The sequence below is a fragment of the Morus notabilis genome, unplaced genomic scaffold (assembly GCF_000414095.1).
Source record: "Morus notabilis unplaced genomic scaffold, ASM41409v2 Scaffold100, whole genome shotgun sequence".
Lineage (NCBI taxonomy): Eukaryota > Viridiplantae > Streptophyta > Magnoliopsida > Rosales > Moraceae > Morus > Morus notabilis.
In genome coordinates this window covers 747,862-749,224 of record NW_010361820.1, presented here as the reverse complement: position 1 = coordinate 749,224, position 1,363 = coordinate 747,862, and the positions used below count along the sequence as shown (strand labels likewise).

At 37.7% G+C, this 1,363-nt stretch overlaps 1 protein-coding gene across 1 annotated transcript in view; it reads right to left on the bottom strand.

Moving 5' to 3' along the window:
- Positions 1 to 911: 911 nt before the first annotated feature.
- LOC21408323 (26S proteasome regulatory subunit 8 homolog A) overlaps positions 912 to 1,363 on the bottom strand; it is a 3,959-nt gene continuing 3,507 nt past the window's right edge. The window contains exon 10 of the mRNA XM_010100675.2: positions 912 to 1,363. Coding sequence (XP_010098977.2) covers positions 1,238 to 1,363 — 126 coding nt within the window. The 3' untranslated portion in view covers positions 912 to 1,237.

Below are 1,363 nucleotides of genomic sequence, written 5' to 3'. Positions count from 1 at the left end.
TCGGAAGATAGCAGAGGAAGAGACAAAGCAACCACTAAAAGTTGATGTTTGGAAAACCGCGGAGTCAACTACAACTACATGAAGTTGATGTTTTGATGGCGCCTTGTGAGCGGTTTTACTTCTCAGGTTTCTGCTATTTGGAAAGCATCTATATTTCTTTTTGAGTTTTGAGACATTTTTAGGATAATGGAGCTTAGGTTTGTATTGAACAGTTCGTGTGTGATGAAAGAAGTGGTATGAGATTAACTAAAATCCAATCCTGTTATAACCTGTACACTCCAATTCAATTGCCTAATACTCTTCTATCCAATATTATCCAATCCTCACACCACCAAATAAGCCTCAAGTGCCGAAAATAATAAAGAGCACGAGAGTTTTTGAAGCTTTTGGGAGTCGAAACGATTTCACTAATGACCTCAGATGATTATAAGCCTCAATCACCAATAGAATGGACTTCAAGAGCAATTTTCTTGATTTCTTACCGAAACTTTGCCATTTTTATTTATGAAATTTTACATAAAAAAGATTTCTGACTGGTGCGTAGAGAGTTTGCCTCAGAAGAACCCCTATGTTCCCAACCTTGAGAGTCTCAACGAAGGCCTTGATAATAAACAGAGCGAGTAACAGTTGCTGGGAATTCAATCAAATTTTCATCCAACACGGTAACACCATAATCATCATAAAATAATTCCCCCCGTTTCTTTTTTTTTTTTTTTTTTTTTTTTGGGAAGGGATCAATTTGTAAATCTCATCTGCGCACACACATCTTATGAGCAATACTAACATCTATTTGCCAGTGTTAATGAGGTTGTAGCTTTTAAAAATAAATAAATAAATAAAAAGTTCTCTTTCGGGAGACAGTGCTACCTCCAAATTATGCAAGTTACTTGACGTTTGAGAGAGCTACATCATTTGATAGAAGTTTTCTGTTTTCACATAGGTTAATGACCAGTAAGGCGCTTTCAATTTTGCAATCGGTACGACAAATTCATAACGAATTAGAGACATCAAAGCATTAAAGGGAGAAATTCCACAAGAATATCACCTAACCATTCACAGAAATGAGAGGCCGAACGAAAGTCTCAACTCCGTAAACAATAAACATGCATAAAAGCCGAGCGTCGGCACAGTTGAGGGCTCGCAAACTTTGCATATAAGAAAAAACAAGTATGAGCACCAGTAAATCTTGTCTTCTGCGTCTGTTGCCTTACAACGAGCATATTATGAATCTAAAAATCTACTTCCAAAGCTTGCGCAACGACATGTTCTTCTCGGTCTCCTTCTTCATTACCTTGGCCACTGCCATCTCAAAGTCTTCTTGCGTCACGTGAACTCTTCTTTCCCTCAAGGCAAACATTCCTGC